Source organism: Schistocerca nitens, chromosome 9 (assembly GCF_023898315.1).
Source record: "Schistocerca nitens isolate TAMUIC-IGC-003100 chromosome 9, iqSchNite1.1, whole genome shotgun sequence".
In the NCBI taxonomy this organism is placed as follows: Eukaryota; Metazoa; Arthropoda; class Insecta; order Orthoptera; family Acrididae; genus Schistocerca; species Schistocerca nitens.
In genome coordinates, this window is record NC_064622.1 from 273,766,836 (window position 1) to 273,780,654 (window position 13,819).

Sequence of the window (13,819 nt, forward strand, 5' to 3'; positions counted from 1 at the left end):
ACATTGTACTTTAAGCCAAATACAACACTTTGAAAAATTATGGTACAACCTTTTAATAAACTATTATGTATTGCAAACCATTTGATGAGTAAGAAAAGTACTGAAATGGTTAAATAAGCTCATTACAATCCCAATTACTGCGTCTGCTATGATGGTAAAAAAAGTAATTAAAAAACCATGCTACACACACAAGCCCATCTCCTTATACTTCAATTCAGATTAAAAGTCAATACCTGTACATTTTGATACATGTCACACACTATCAAAGAGTCTGCCCTCCTTTCCGCCAAATTACACTCCTCATTATATTAATGATTTTGACAACTATATCCTTCCACTCTCATCCCAAATGTGGATTAGTTTGCCTACAAAAAAATTTCTCAAGCTATTTTTAAGACAAATACTATACATCAAATCACATGTCAGTGTTTTCTGAATCAATCTAATATTATCCTAGAATTTATGAAAGAAAAAGGTCAATGTACTTGTTTTATAGCAACTACCCCCTGCAAAGTGGTTGACTAAGTATCTCCAGAAGAGACTACTCAGGTCAACTTTGTCGAGTTCCATAACCCTTTTAGCATCATTCACAACTGTTGAACCATCATAATACTTTCAGTAACAACTGAAAGAGCACACAAGTTTAGAGCATTTTGAAATCGTAAGAGAGTGCCCCCACACAATCAACATTAACTCCAAAAGCACTGGAGCTGTACAAATAAAAAAAAAAAATAACTTATTGTTGACATGAGATTAGGCTGTTTAATCTATTTACATCTAAACATAATAAAAAGTAGAACATTAGGTTTCAGCAAAACCATAGTTTCCACACACAAAAAGAAAATGATAAATTAATGTGTTAAGTTTATAATTCCTGGTATATATTGTGCTGACATTTATTCATGGAAAAAGCTAACTGACTAATCATAAAGCTTTGTAGTACTTAAATAAGGGAGTATGTCTTGCAGATGCTGCTTTCAACAGTCACAAATAGAAACAAAATTATCAACAGGTATCAATCTATACGAAATTAACTGGACTGGAAAGAAAAATTTACCTAGTGAGCAAGAATGAATTGACAACCCATCACCTGCCGAAACATGTCTGAAATACTGAGAATTTTTGTTTCGTTTGGTATCAATTTATTGCTGGTCACCAGACGGACAATATGCCAGTTTTTCACACTTACTGGTTTTAACAGATAACAAAGGCAAAAGCGTCTGAACCAAATCAAATAAAAAATTACGCATAAATAAACGTACAAAGAGAAATTGCTAGGCATTTATAAAAAGAATTAAAGTAAATAATTAGCAAATTGTTTAAATTCTTTTTCTGTGGGTCTTTGGCAGCCAAGTAAAATTATAGCAGCATTCTGGACAGAAGACTTGGGACCTAGGTGAAGAAAATGGACAAATCTACTGAATCATTTTAACACATGACAGAGAAAATTGTGATGATGAGTTTAAGTTTCAATGCCGTATCTCTACTGTTATAACTAGTCTGTTTCCATATCGTAATTTCTAAATGAACTTACTTTCTTCTCTCTCCTCTTCGGCCCGTAAAGTAAAACAAAGTCTTATCACTTTCTAGTGTTTCCATCAGTCCTTTTATGACTTTCAAGAAACAGGGCTTTTGCTACTGCTTTCACACATAGGTAATTAATGGTTTTTTTTTTTTTTTGTTTTGTTTGAAAAGTCAACAGTCACTGGGTAACAGATACCCTCAATCAAGGTTTGTCCACACAAATCACTTCCATCAACAACAAAATGTTAATGGTAAACTATGAAACAAATCAAATCACAGAAACACTAAAGGCAGATAGTGCATTAAACTAAACAAAAGTAAGAATACACCAACTTTCATCCACAATTAAATTACACACCACTTCTTCTGCAATCCACAAAATAAAAAGTGCTTCCTAAAACCAATACTGTTTTCTGTAACAGAGTTGATGAGACTTATCTAACACTGCTGCTTTTTGGTTCATTAAGTTGATAAAAATAGTGATATAAGGAGTAAAGTAGATGCAGCAATATAATGAAACACACACACAGCAAAAATAGGCTGATTTCGAAAGTGAAATTTCTGATATTTTTAGAACATAACTTAGTACAAATGTTCGTGTTCCGTAAGACATACAAACTAGACAGTTGAAATAATCACGAGACACTGACACAAAGTACAACATAAAATAATCTATAATACAGCTGAAGTGTATATCAAACTTCTGTTAAACCATACTGCTTTGCATTTTATTTTTATGCAGTAGAATGAGAGACGTAAATATGTTACACAATGTATTTTACACAACGAAATTACAAATACTACTTGTTAAACAGAAACCAAGTGCAGTCCCAAGAGTTAAAAAAAAATGTCTTTATTGAATTCTATATATTACATAAGATCCATATGGGGGACTGCATATGAAATGATGGTCATGGGTCGATTAATAAATGACCCTTTAACACAGCCTTGCAATAAAGAGACACATTGAAACAGAATTTGATGAAATGAAAGAGCTCTTACAAAAATATTAGTTCTCGTTTTGTGATGCAATACGAAATACCATCTTTGTACACTTGATTGGACAGCTTCTAATATGTGCACACTATAACGGTACAAAAACACACAAAAAAACATAGACCGTGTGTGAATCAGAAAATAAATTTTATACTGCAGTTGCATTTCTGAAGTAACAAAGGGGAGGGTAGCAGCAGACAGGATTTCTGCCAAAGTTTATCACGAGACAAAAGTTATGTCCAGAAGTTATTATTCTAGAACTAACTCAGTAATACACTGGAGCTCTTCCACTCATCACATTCTATCTCTATTAAGGGGAAAATGTTATATCACACTCTCACTCATTCAGAGAAGTTCTTGAATATACACTGCTTCCTACTGAAGCAATCAACACAGTTTATTAAATGTTCAATCAAAAAAATTTAATACACTCAAGAACTTCATTACCCACTCAACAGAGAGGAGGGAATTAGGCATTGTTAACTCAGAAAGTGGCACTTTCTGGCACTTGGCAAACTATATTAATCAAAGGTACCAAGTCTCCTGTGAAGAATGTTTTGGTGTGTAAGATTTACACTAAATTCTCTCAATTTGCGCACAATATGACCACAGTCATTTGATGAACTGCAATAAATTTATAAAAATCTCTTCATCAATTTCCATTTTCTCCCCATCACATGCTTCATACTACTACGAAAATAAATCATTTTCATGGAAACAGGTACTACATATAGAACTCAAGACACAGTGAACTCCCGTACTATTATGACAACATACTTAGAGAGAACCACAGTTTTTGTTTTGTTTCACAAAGACAACTGTTTAAAGATTTCATTGCTTTCCTCTCTACTCCCAATCTACAATGGAAAATAGAAACAAATACAAGGTTACTTTCGCAGAAGATAAACGTTTCTGTTACCAATTCCTTTTGTTCAAAACCAACAAAGGTAATGCATCAACCCACCAATGTGAAAAGGACTTGCTCAAAGGCAATTGCCAGCAAAAATGCTCCACTGAGTCTTGTTTAGACACACACAAAGAAATTTAAACAAAAATATATGTTTCTAATACAAAAATTTGTGATTTCCATCTAGTCAGCCAAAATTGCCAGAAAACATCACCTCCCAAGTGTTGTACACGAAGTCCAAATGAAAAATAACTTGTCTTAAATGAATCAGCATTTTTATTTACCAATATCAGAAATAAAACATTATCACTAAGATCACATACCTTTTCTACTTTCTCATAATTTCTTGCCTTCATCTGAAAAGGAGAAATACAAACAAATTAATTTACAGGTAGTAATTAAGACATACATAAAATTTGGATGTACAGTCTCAGATATGATTTTTGACATTGATTCAAAATTCTCAACAAGTCCTAAGACTCGGAGATCAATGAACCTTCAATTTTGCGCAGTGTTTGGTCATCATGAAGATTATGGAAAATCTGCTGCACACCATGTTCTCATATGGATTAAATGAATACAAACAGAGGGCACAATAAAAGTACACCATTTTTATTATCTAAACTTTTACAATAACATTTGTCCTCAGAAACACAGAACTGGACCTTACTGCAATTATATTACATATAATGAAGGCCATCTGACTTCTGAATGTGCTCAGCATTACAGGATACCATCAAGCAAGAGGTGCATGCAATGGACTTGACTAATCTCCAAGACTCGAGGAGAACTGTTGATCATGTTCAGAGAGATTTCGGGATTGCAGCTGGTCATTGTAAACTTCTCTCCACAATATTTCAACTGGACATCTGTCAGTCATCTTCAAGTGAGCCGTCAAAGACTTGATGAAGCTGTTCTCCGCTGCACCTTATATAGCGCACTGAGAGTATTACTATACATGTGTTAGAGTCACAGTGACCGAAGGACCACACCACTCGCTGGCAGTGCCCTAGCTGGTGGAACTGCAAAGGTAAGCTGTCTTCGGCATTGTCGCTCACTGCAATCATTGGAGTATTCCCGCATCTTCATCTGGAGCAAATCTCCAACATGACAGTAATATAATCTCTAAAGAAAAGGCTGCACTACAATATCTCAGAGCACCTGGACATAGTGGTACTGAAGGCTGATAAAGGTACTTAGTTTGTATTTGGAGAAGATGTACGACCCGCTTAGTGATAGTATGTACAAGAAGACTGATCACTACCCTCCAGCACAAGTGCAACAGAGGACATATACCCTTCTAAATTCTTCCTCGTTTCCTCCAGAGACGATTAAGTGGTTACGACCACATGACAGCATGCCGCCAAGTCTATATGACCTTCCTTTATGGACTATACTGAGTAATATTGATGCCCCCACATATGATTTAGCCAAACATGTGCTTGCTTGCTGAGACCATTGGTTGGCAAATATCATATACAGAACTCAGCAGATTTTATCAACAGAACTTGGGCTCTCCACCTACGTAGTTAAGATCTTTTAGTGAGTTTTGATACAGGATCTCTTTCTACATAGGTACCTCCTGCTGATTCCTTGGTACTAATTGGTAAACAGTTTCAAGCATGCTCTTTCCTATTGTATGTTTAACCAAAAAAAAAAATAATAATTTAACAGATTGCCAGCATTATCATGGGCAGCCTCTTGTCTCCCCTGGTGTCTAACTTTTTTATGGGGGATTTTGAGGAGGGAGCACTTCAGTCAGCAGTTCTTAAATCAACTGTTTTTTGGAGGTACATATACGATATTTTCGTAGAGTGGCCCTGCAGAGAAGATAAGTTAATGGAGTTTTTACATCATATGAACTCCATCCATGAGAACATTCAATTTACTATGGAATTAGAGAAAGATGGCTCTCTCCAACTCCTGAATGTTTTGGTTAGAGAGAGAGAGAGAGAGAGAGAGAGAGAGAGAGAGAGAGAGAGAGATATCTAGGACATTCCCTTTATAGTGAGCCCACTCACACTGATTTGTACTTTTACTCTTCAAGTTGCCATCACCCACGAGTATGCTTAAAACCCTTGTATATATATATATATATATATATATATATATATATATATATATATATATATATATATATATATATATGAGCCCATACAGTATCGGATGCAGATAGTTTGCCTAAAGAGCTTGCACATTTAAGACCAGTGTTCAGTGACAATGGATACTCTACCTGGCAAATTAGCAGGGCATTATCAGTAAAAAACAAGAATCAGAAAGTGGATAATGAGGAGAATGCATCAATAAGGTCCATAGCTTTTCTTCCATTCGTTATAAATATTTCCTTCAAAATATCAAGAATTATTAGTGATATTCAGGTGAAAGTAATTTTCTGCCCATTTTCTAAGACTTTGGACCTGCTGGGATCAGTGACGGATAATTTGTTATTGCAGAAGGTGGGAATTTACAAAATACACTGACAGTGTGGTATGGCCTATACAGGACAAACAACATACCCTGAGGAAGAACGATGCACAAAACATAAATGTTGCGCTCAACTTCTGCAACCTAGTAAGTATGCAACTGCAGAGCATTGTATTGCCAACAGATGTTCAATGGAGTACAACAAAACATCAGTTTTTGCCACAGTGAAATCTTTTTGGGACTCCACTATAAAAAAAATCCATTGAAATATGCACTGCAGAAAATCCAATGAAACGTGACAGCGGCTACCAACTGGATAACGTGTGGAATCCTGTCATCTCCTAGATTAGCTCCAGACAAACACACCAGAATACTTCTATGATTGCAGCTAGTGCAGTGTCGCAGACATCTAATCTTTGCAGTTCCACCAGGCAAGGGTGCTGCAGCCGGGTGATGTGTTCCTTCTGTCACCGTGACTGATGCAGGCGCGACAATACCCTCAGCACGCTATAGAAAGCGTCAGTCTTCAATGGCTCGCATGAAGATGACTGGCAGGTATCCAGTCAAAATATCATGAAGTTTGCAATGACTGGCTGCAATCTCAAAATCTATTCGAACATTTAATTCACTGGGAAAATTTTAAATTTCACAGCTGCTGACGAATCACAGATCACAGTGGTACCCTAATGCTTTCAGTCTCTCACAAATGTTGCCATCATTTTGGTGAAAGTGGGACCATTACATTGTAAATATAACATGAATAGATGAGAACATCTACCCACCAAGTAAGGAGAAAAAAGTAGAGAGATTTGGAAACACTTATGTTCCTACATCTTGTGTGTTTTTTCTCCTGTTGCCACTTGGCAAGCAGACTTTTTTATCTATCCATTGTTGGATAGAATATAACTTTGTGGATGCAATTTGTCACCCCATGTCTATATTTATTCAACTGATGATGGCCGTGATCTTGGAAAGTGTTTTCTCGTTAGCTACATAGTTAGTTTTGACCCACACACTATGCACAGAATTTGTTTTGTTTGTGCATGTGCCCGAGTTTGGATGGATGCAGTGTATCTGCAAGACAGGGTAACAAGGGCAGTCTTTCTGTGCACTGCAGCACCTGCTAGATGGGCAATTACTTCAGACCACTGCTGTCCCAGCTTGGAAATGCACTATGGGCCACAGAACCTAAAAGATCAAAGTGATGTCTTGATAAATAAAGTCCACACCTGGATTGTGATGGATTTGCAGAGACAAGCACTGTCTGTATAAAAGTCTCTAATTGGTATGTTCCAAATTGTGACTAAGAGACAGTATATACGTTTTACAAGAAATCTACGTCATTTCGTAGAAGCTGCTTTTCTGAAATGACATTTAAGATAGTGGAGAAGAACATGCACAGGTGACTGAGGCTGCAGCTGTGAAATAACTTCATGGTCAATCTGCCAGAGGATTGAAACACATATAAAGGCAAATAAAAATAAACACAAGAAAGTTACTGAAAAAATTCTTAGAATAGCTCTCTGGCATTTAACATGGAACATTTCACCATACTGTATTTTCAAAAATTTATTATTCTCATTGATACACTATTAAGTTGGTCAGTCTAATTCGAAAGACCATGAGTGTAAAGGTTGGGGTAAAAATCAAAATATAAAAATAAGCTACAAAATTATATGAATGTTAACTTCACAATTTAAGAAATTTTTACACTGGGACCGATGGAGTAGGTGGGAGCTACAACTCTAGGCGTACACTATGAATGTGAAGTTCTATACTGACTATGTCAACATCATCACATATCACAAATTTAAGTCCCCCTCCGCATTTTTGTCTATGTGTAGAGGCCAATCTCGGTAACCACCGTAGGGATTTTGACACAGTTTTCACTAACAGGCAGACTGATTTACAAGGAAGGTTTGTGTACATAATTTACTAGTGACCTGCCCCAATTTTACATGAGTAGCATTAAGTATCTATGGCCAGATGATCTTTTAATTATATATACAAAGTTTGTTCATGAATCTGTCTGTTACTGAAAACCATATAAAAAACCATACAGGACTTCCTGAGATCAGCCTTCACATACAGGCAGAAAAAGTTGTATATTAATTTATAATATGTAGTGACAAGTCATCTGGCCATAGGTACTAATATTACCCTTGCAAAGCCAGGAGAGATCACTAGTTACAATCTAATAAGACAAAATTTAATAAACATTTCAGTATATCCAATAACTGCCACAAGGCAGCTAGTAAATACTTAGTTTTTTTTCCATTTATTGTTTTAAAATACATTTTTGAAAGTATTTAACAGCAATGAATTGTATTCTTGGTATGCAGCAATTCACCCAGCACATTTAAACAAATGAGGTCTATTTAATGTTGACAGAAAACTGTTTTAAGAGAATGCAAAATAAAAGACAATGGCCCCTTCAAGGTCTCTAGATGCAGGAGTTTGAGCAGATAAAGAGAAACTTGTCTTGGCACAGGAGGGTGGAAGGTCTACTGGAGAAGCTGTACAGAATATAGAGGAGGCATGAAAACTTAAGACGTAATGAGAATGTATATGAATTGCCTAATACAAAACCCAGCGCTCCATTTCAAAGTTTTCTTTCGGCAAGCAAAACACACAACTGAACTATACTATCTCATATCATGTGGCAAGAATAACCTTATATTAATGACAAATGTCAGTAAAAATATGAATTTTTAACAATGTAAGTTTCATTAATAATTTTCACTAGCACTCTGCCTTAAGCAAAGCAAAATTATTTCTTTCCAGTTTATCATGCTTAAGACTTGCAAGTTAACTTCACAGCAGCGAACTGATAAAAGAGAGAAAAGGATAAAAGCTCAGTATACTCCTTCATATTAGATAGTTTAAACGTTTTAAAACTGCAACTGTAGAGAGATACTGTCTGTTAATATGCCTGACAAGGAGACCTACAGACAACTGAATTTTTGTAATATTTTCTATTTATGGTATGTGAAGTTCAGAACTTAAATATCTATACCCAAAAGCAGTTCAAGGCAACTCTCAAAAATTCTTGATAGAACTGACTCTGAGGTTTTCTGAGGAACTTTAATTCACTAAAATTATGAATATTTATGCAATGATCCGCACCACGTCAGAAAACGGCAATAGGGTAATCAATGGTTTGCTGTTTCTAGTCTCCTCCCCCTCCCCATTTTTTTCATTCAGATCAAATACCTACTTCATTTAAATAGAACAGACACTGAGGTTCTGCCTGTTCTGATGTCACGAGCATCCGTCTGGTGCTCCCCAGAATATCTCTAACATAAATCATCACACCAATTCAAATAGAACGTAATTTCCTTTTACCTATAACTGTATTATTACTTAAACCTACTCCTTTGCAATTCAATTCTCAGCCTTATGCATATTTCTATAAACACACAGAATCTCGAAATCTCAATTCAGCAGTGAGGGTGAATCACAAATGCCTATTTATCACCATACGCATTTGCACCCTTACACTCTGTTTTAAGGGAGTGTGTCACTAATGTATCTTTCCTCAATTGTTCTAACGGTCTGCACCACAGCAGAGTGACCAACACCATCAAATCTCTGTTCACTTTGTGCACAACCACAGTCAACTGCACTTACGGTATACATATATTGCCATCATTCTGGATGTAATCTCCCTCTTTATGAGAGTCGCATTTAGTAAAATTAAAATCTTGAAATTAATTGCAGAGAAGTTCAACAATAGTGTCTCCAAACATTTTAGGCACCTTTTGATGGCACTTTATTTCCTGTTTGGCAGGAAATAATATGAACAAACCAATGGCATTCTAATAGGTGGTCTGTTATCACATGTCATGTCAAACGTATATATGGAACACTGACGTAAAGACACTAGACTCCATCGAGTTCAAACCAATGCATTTCTATCAATACATGCATGACATTTTGTACTGTGGCCACATGGAACAAAAAAGCTTAAAGACTTCCTGGAACATTTAAACTTCATCCTTCCTACATTCACACTCCCGAACATTAAAAAAGAGGGCAAGCTCCCTTTCCTCGACATGTTAAGAGAAAGTCATATATAGGGCGATTGTGCTAAATAGGGGAAATCTGCAGGAAATGATCCCCATGAGGATAAGAATTATTGATCCATCATCATTTCTGTACAGTACAATGGAGTGCATGATATGCTGTGATAAGAGCATTAGACGAGGTGTTCAAGACAGTCCCCACAGACCTCTAAGCATGCTTGAACACGACACAGTAACAACGGACACACATTAAAATGTGCCATCCTGCAACCAAATGCTGTCACAGGCAGCATGAATGCATTGTTCCAGTATCTGGATGTCCAGCATGGTCTCTGCATACAAGACTTCTTTTAGTGACAACCAAGAAGATCAGCTGCTGCGAATGTGCTTCGAATGTAATTGTGAAATGAAATTTGAAGAGACTAGTATTGTGGTGCAAACAGTTTCTGAGATAGAGTAATTATGGATTCTACTGAAATATAGATGTCAGAAAACCTACAAAACAGGAATGGCGGTTTCAATTTACAGGCTCTGAAAAACATAAGAGAATCAAAGGGCATAGTGGGCACCAGGAGCCTAATTCAGCTATAGATAGTGATGCATGAACAAACAATAGTTCATAGTACGACTGGAGTTCAGGCTGCACAACAGAAAAAGCTTAGCTGTTGAGGCCTGCCCAATAGATGATATAACAGCAAAACTCACAGCACCTGATGATAACAAATGGTTCGACAGCCAAAACGTTGTTCATGAAACAGAAACTTGGCCGTATACTTGAAACCACACCATTAACATACACAATCCTTAAAATGTCACTTGTTGGAAGGCAATTATGTAAGGAATGAACTGCATGTTCAAACAAAGTAAAGCATATTTGACATACTGACAACTGACAATTTTGTGTTGACCACAAAGTACAAGAACAGTAAACTAAATGCACATAAGCCACAGCCCAAGTCAGAAATTTACATTGGGGTCATTCCATGTCAAGTGACTTAGAATAAAAAATGGTCCCCACTCTACCATCTCAGTTTTTTTGTATACATACGTATGTGTTAGGTCAATGTGCAAAATTTTGGCTCACCATTGAGGACCATACCAAGTCACAAAGCACAGTGTGAAGAATTCGGTTAACTTTGTGCATCTTCTGTGACACCCATCACACTGAATTTTTGTATCCTAGTACAACTTTTGTTGCCGAATGCAGCTAAAGCATTCAAATTCCTTAGAAATGACTATCCATTATGATACTTAGCCTGAAAGTGCCTTCTAAAATTTATCGTGAAAGATTCAAGCCCTACTTTAACCATCCTTTACTATAAGGGAAAGGAAGCTGGAACCTTTATTTTTGGGCTGCTAGCCAACAACCAGGTGCTCACTATACTACACCAGTATTAGCAGTTATGAGTAAATAGTTCTGATTTTATTGACCATTGTCTCAAGTGTCAAATTGAAAATTTCTAGCACTTTTCAGGATCAGTTTTCTATATTACTATCAACTCTGGCCATCTTTTTATTGACATCACTGAAAAGAGCACATTTTTTGCTACAAGGGACTTGAAAAAGTAGAATGGTAATTTTCCATGTAAGGTGTTTAAAGTAGATTAAAAGAAACCTAAGCTGTTACGCTTACTGCATGTATTAACGTGTTGGCAGCTATTGTGCTGGAGAATGTCAAGTCACTTGTGTTGCGATTTGTTAGCACAAATTATTTGCAGCATGATACTTTCGTTCCTCTGATGTGCAGGTAAAACTGTTTCATATATGGGTTCCAGAAACTTCTGGAAATTAGGTTTTATAACACAGGGCATGGGTTCCAGAAATTTCTGTAAATTGAGATGCAGATATTGCTGCTTTATAACACAGGGCATGGATTACAAAAACTTCTGGAAATTCGACTTGATTGTATGACTTTTATAACAGATTCTAGAAACTTCTGGAAATTTAATATGCAGATTGTTTTATAAAGCAAGGCATGGATTCCAGAAACTTACATGCAGGTACAACAGTTTTATAACAAGTCACCAGAAACTTACAGAAAATTCCGGAATGTTCTCCAGTATTCTCATTTTATATATTCACACTATATAAAATGTAATTTGATTTAGGTGTCATTCATGTTTATATGGAAATTGTAAATCACTGCATCATTTGTGGTTATCACCTGTGAATGTTTACCTTGCAGCTTCGTTGATTCCTTCAATCCATTGTTGAATCATTGCTGAAGTTACAACTTGTTATGGTTTCAAACAATGGAAATATGGACCTAGAGCAGTGCACCATTGGACAAATCAACAAGTCTGTGTGTCATTTAACTAAGTTCACCAAGGACACACACCTTCTGAAGTCAATTAGTGACCTCTCTGAGGAGGACTGGAATTTGCCGATTTGACAAGTTGGATTTCAATTTGATAGTAATGCCAAAATATATTTACATCATGAAGCACAACTATTGACCAGGTTTCAGTATTTGTAGAAATCATGCTGCAATCTATTTCAAAAGAAGAATCATGTGCTCAACAAAGGTCTGTGTCCCATTCATGTTGCGACAGCTGACTTTTATACATTCACACTATATAAGATTATGTTAAGCCTGGACAGAAGCTTTGCCCTGCTTGTAGAGTTGACATCAATGCAAAAAAAAGGACCAAGCAATTGCCATGATCAGAGTTTGATGATGATGATGCTATAGTTGCTTCAGACAGCTTGAACTTTAGCTAGACAGCAATTGTTGTTTCAACACAAATTTCAGCGCATTTCAAACCGGGATTCTAGTGGATATGCAAAAACGAACGATAAGGCAAGTTCAAATGGTCGTGACTACCAAAATTGCTGAAACTGGCGGGCTTAAAGCAGATGTTATAGAACTGCAACCAGGTCAAAAATGCCACGATTTCTCTTCGTACAAAGTGCACATCAATGACTTGAAAGCAAAGCAGGTAGTGTCCTCAGGTTCTGAGAAAATTCAGATTTTAACTTTGGCCCCTAGCAGTTGGAGCATTAAAAAAATGATGGAAGAATTCAACGCATCTGAGCAAATGGTGAAAACTGCCAGAAAGCTGAAGGAAGGGAAAGGCATATTAGTGAAACCAGATCCAAAGTGAGGAAAGACTTTGCAAGAAGATATTAAGGGAAGTGTAGCAAAATTCTATGAAAGTGATGAAGTCGAATCGGCCCTGGAAAAAAGGACTTTTTACCATAAGGACGCCAACTGGCCCAAAAGTTCATATGCAGAAACGTTTGCTGCTTTGTAACTTGAAATAAGCCTATCAAGAATATCACAGACAACATTTACCAAAAGTTGGCTTTTCCAAATTTGGTGAGCTCCAGCCAAAGTGGTGCATCACATTTGGTTAAGCAACACTCAGTTTGTGTTTGTACAGCTCATCAAAATGTCAAGTTGTGCTAGCAGCGACTCCAATTAAGGATGACTACAAGAGTTTGTTAGCCAAAACGACTTGCTATATGGATTCAAAAGATTGCATGTTGCAACAATGTGACCAATGCCCTGTATTAGAAGTTTTGGAAAGATTTGTAGAAACTGCATTTGAAGGGAACGACATTGAGGAAACAACTGAATACAAGGAATGGATACATGCTGACACAAAGCAGTCAACAACTGAAGAATTTATCGAAAACATTGTGACCAAAATTGCATATCTCTCACCCCATCATTACATAGCAAAGCATCAAAGCAACTACCTAAAAGAAAGCAAAGAAAATCTAGAATATGGAAAGCTGGTTGTTCTGATGGATTTTGCAGAAAACTATTCATTTATTGTGCACGACGCTGTACAATGCTTCCATTGTGAAAATAGTCAGGCCACATTACATCCCTTTGACTGGAAAGATCGAATCTCTTAGCTTCTCCATCATCAGCTATTGCTTGCGATATGATAGAGTTGCAATTCACGTTTTCTGCTCCAAGCTGATTGATCACCAG

At 36.5% G+C, this 13,819-nt stretch overlaps 1 protein-coding gene across 1 annotated transcript in view; it reads right to left on the minus strand.

Moving 5' to 3' along the window:
* Positions 1–13,819, minus strand: part of LOC126203461 (protein suppressor of forked) — a 149,973-nt gene that overhangs the window by 95,887 nt on the left and 40,267 nt on the right. Inside the window, exon 3 of the mRNA XM_049937778.1 lies at positions 3,751–3,783. Coding sequence (XP_049793735.1) covers positions 3,751–3,783 — 33 coding nt within the window. The remainder of the gene's footprint in view (positions 1–3,750; positions 3,784–13,819) is intronic.